Here is a 4,029-nt window from a genome sequence, read left to right as displayed (position 1 = left end):
GGGTTGTGGGTGGAGGGAAGGTTGCAGCATTTTGACAGAGAAGTCTGTGATCTGATGAGAAGAAGGTGGTTCAAATTCATGGATAGATATCACAGAGGGAAGATCCTGTTGAGCAGAAAAGGAAAGGAAAGGTTCTGTCCAATGTTCCAGGCTGTTGTCAAGGGATTGCAACTGTAAGGTCACTTGAGCAATCTCAAAGCATTATTAATGGGGTACCTACCATCCCTGGCTCCATAGGCACATCCATAGATGTATTTGAGATAGACAACTAAGTAAGATCTTCCAGAAGTGTTGGATCAAGCAGAGAAGAAGTATTGAAAGTGGTCGAGCTATCAGGGAAACCAGGTTCTGGAAGACAAATGAGGGCCATTCTGCTCAACCTCACTCAGAGCAGAGCATGTATGATTTGAGAGCCTGGGAATAGGGGGAGCAAGAAGGGCCTTCCAGAACTGTTGATCACTTAGACTGTCAAGCCCAGGGAATGGATCAAAGCTAGAAAATGTTGTCAGTGATTTGGGGATTGCCAGACATGCATCATGGCTCAGTGCCTCAAGTTGCTGTTCTGCACCCTTTTTAGTATGGAGATCTATGATTGTAGGATGGATGGACCTATCAACATGGAGGATTGATCTTCTTTTGATGGTATTAGAAGATGAGGATATGAACTTTCACTCATATCTTATTCAAGGTTCTATAGAGAGTGCAGCCATAATGCCTTCAGAATGTTGTAAGAACAAACCCAAGATGCACTGCTGATCTCAGACCACAATGCATATAGCTGGGCACATGATCTTTGCCCTTACTCATACACACTCCCTTCTAGGGTCACTTGCCCTTGAAAGATCTCAAGTCCAAGATACAATCATTCATTCTCATTGAGCATATCTATGATCTATAGGAATAGCTCTTGAATGGGTTCCAAAAGCAAGAGGAAAGCTGGTTGTGTAAAGCCTTCCCACAGCAAGGCTCCTGGCTCCCAGCAGTCTGGGACAAGGAAGGACCACAGTGCGTCAGCAGGAAAATGAAGATCACCCCACTAATCTGTAGAACAGAGCCTTTGACTTGTACCCTAAATCACAAGGAACCTATGATCTCAACCTCAAGCAAGCTGAATGCAATCATTCCTATGACACTCAAGATGGAGAGCACTGAGGATCTTGCAGCTGCTCCTCTTGCCAGCAAGACAGAGAGCAAGGGCTCAGGCATGGGAGATTGTGGTAGTGAGCTCAGAAAGGAGCAGCTGGCAGAACTGTTCAATTTGCTGGTTGAGAAAATGGAGGTGAGCTGGTCTTGCATTTGTGGATGTGATGATCCTAGGCTTACATGTTCCAGCTGAGCCTCGTCCGTGATGCCTATGCCCTCCAAGAGTGGGAGATTGCTAGAGCAAGCAGCAGTATGGATCTATGCCGACCAATCATGGTGATGCATCAATTGTGGGCCTACATGGACATCAGTTGAATAGATATCAAATGGTGATAACCAAACTAACAAAGGTCTAGGCTCTGCAATCTGACTCTCGCTCAAATGGGACTGCCAACCCAGGATCAGTTTTGCAAGTGATTCATGGTGTGGTCACAGTTCACAGTGACGAGCAGGTTGGGAGAACTCAATACATATTGGTGTCATCTTTGATCCAAAACAACAGCTCACCATTCCTAAGGTTCATTAGTTTCAATGGTTTGTGAGATCTGTGATGTTTGTAGACCTACATGTTCTTGTACAGCAGACTGTTTTGAGACAGTCTCTTGCTCTCCTTTGACATCTCATGTAATCAACAAGTGTGGACATCTGGACATATGTGAGATCAGGAGAACTGCAAGAAAGTGACTTTGGATAAGCAGGAGATCATGGTGCAGCATTGACACCAAGATCCTGAGGGAAAGCACAAATGTGGATTTGACAGGAACAGCACAAGGAAAATATCTCTATAAAATCATATTGGATCACTAGGTCTGTTGTGACACTGGTTAGACAGTGTAGAGACAGGAACTGGGTAACCTCTGAGTGAAGATTAGCCCCTGTGATGCAAAGCCAAGCATTAGATCATGATGATCACTGTTCCTGGTGATCAGGTAACTACATAAGAAGCTGCTCTACAGATTGAGCTACAGAGTTTGGTCTACTGTCATTGTTTAATGACCTGTACTTGGGATTTGTAGCCATTTCAGGAACAATGAAGTGGGGAAAATGAAGGAGCATACTAAGAGCAAGAAATTGGTCTATGAGGATGCTGAAATGAACCCATGCACAAGGTTTACCCATATCCAGTATCTTGAGTAAGGATTCCTGTAGGTCCTTTGCCCCAAAGACCTGCAAGGCATGATAATAGTCTTTGAAGCATTGATGAGCTTGGCAAAGGGAGCTTTGATCTGGGTGGGAAGTTTAATAGACAGTTACAGGGAAGTGAACAAGCAATGGACCTAGACAAACATATTGTCCCCTGTGCCACCAAGCTTGGAAGAGATTCCACAATCGCTCAGGAACAGGACCAGAAGGCATTGGTTCTAGTAGATATTCGCAGACCTCTTGATGATCAAGCTTGTAGAAGAAAGTGATATAGTCCACAAGCACCTGGCTCATACATTGAATGCTGTAGAGGACTGAGCAGACCTGATGGATCTCCAGAAACCAGGAACTTCTCAACAGAAGATTCCACATTTTTTTTGCCAGTTCAAGCCCAAGCTGATGGTCTTCAGGAGGGCAATGGTGCTGAGGATCGACAAGACTGGGAAAGACTTCAAAGTACATAATGATCAATGGCTGCCATGGGTCAACATCATGTTTCTTAGCAAGCTGCAGTTGCCAAGGTTGGGGATCCATCAAGGTGAACAGCAGTACACAGGGACCAGCAGTGTTCAATGAACATTTCAGGATTATCTATAGGTCCTGTTGAACGACTCTTGGAACTATGTGTTCACAGATGGCAACAAGATCAAAGCATTGTCTATACAGGCAAAGGAGTGTCATGCCCAATAATCGGGATGAGATGGCCGGATCCCGAAAGCCTTGATCTAACTGTGTTTAGACCATCAGGCTTGACTGTGTATCTAGGGTGATTAGACCTCAATGAATGGAGACCTACTGGGCTAGTCAAGACCCTATGGGTCGACCACCCTGTTCAGCAGACGTTTACAGCAGCCTACTAGGGTGGACTGTGTCGTCCCGGGATTTGGACACAATGCACTTGCTGTCTTGCGAGAAGGCCAAAGATATGACCTGTCTCATGTGCCCAATCAGCCATTTCCCTATGGTCTTGCCTGTCTCTACATCCCACAGCATGATGGTACTGCTGAAGGACACCAATGCCAGGCATGTGCAATCATCAGACAAGGCAACAAAGATGAAGGGGGTGTTGGAGGGCAGGGGGCTGACTTTGCCTCCGAACTGGGGAAGCTCCCCATGAAAACTTCAGACACTTCTTATTGGTAGCCCAACCACTGTTCACCCAGATACACCATGATACATGTGTGTTGTCTAACTCCTCACCACTCAACTGCCCACTGGTGCCCAGGATGTGGGCAGTCTGCCATACTCCTCTGAGTCTGCCTGGCAGAAGACCTTCTTTGACACCTATGCCTGTGCAGAAACACTGATCTAGCCAAGATGCACCTCTGATACAAAAGTCTTGTTATGAGTTTAACATGGAATGCCAGGGCTGTCACATCTCAACAGTTGACAGAAGATCAGATTCAGATTGAGAGAGAGATTCATCATGATGCACTTGATAAGGCAGCACAATATAAGTGGATGGAAAGAAGCCCAAACAACTGGGAAGCTCTCAAGCAGATAAAGGCCGACTTGCAACAACAAGCCATAACATTACAAGCAAGGTGAGCACACTCCTTAATGGGATACATGCATACAGAATGGCAATGATTCTGCAGTACTGTTCTCCACCCTGACACTGTAAACAGACAGACAAGAATACTTCAAGCCTACAGTGCTGATGTGGTGTCATGTGTAGGGAGGTGTCAGGGCACCAGCTCATTGATTGGTCAAGAGACATGACTAAGCCTTTATGACATGGAA

The 4,029-nt window shown here is 45.6% G+C and overlaps 1 protein-coding gene across 1 annotated transcript; it reads left to right on the top strand.

The window, feature by feature from the left end:
- Positions 1-536: 536 nt before the first annotated feature.
- On the top strand, positions 537-1,458 carry DACRYDRAFT_15498 (uncharacterized protein; the record flags this gene model as incomplete). The annotated part of the gene is made up of 5 exons (XM_040771111.1): positions 537-576; positions 599-642; positions 905-1,005; positions 1,105-1,279; positions 1,318-1,458. 5 exons carry the CDS (start codon positions 537-539, stop codon positions 1,456-1,458), a joined length of 501 nt encoding a protein of 166 aa, XP_040628975.1.
- Positions 1,459-4,029: the final 2,571 nt, after the last annotated feature.

The sequence above is a fragment of the Dacryopinax primogenitus genome (genome assembly GCF_000292625.1).
Source record: "Dacryopinax primogenitus strain DJM-731 SS1 chromosome Unknown DACRYscaffold_8, whole genome shotgun sequence".
NCBI classification, from domain to species: Eukaryota; Fungi; Basidiomycota; class Dacrymycetes; order Dacrymycetales; family Dacrymycetaceae; genus Dacryopinax; species Dacryopinax primogenitus.
The sequence above is the reverse complement of the archived record's forward strand: the minus strand, read 5'-3'. Positions and strand labels throughout refer to the sequence as shown.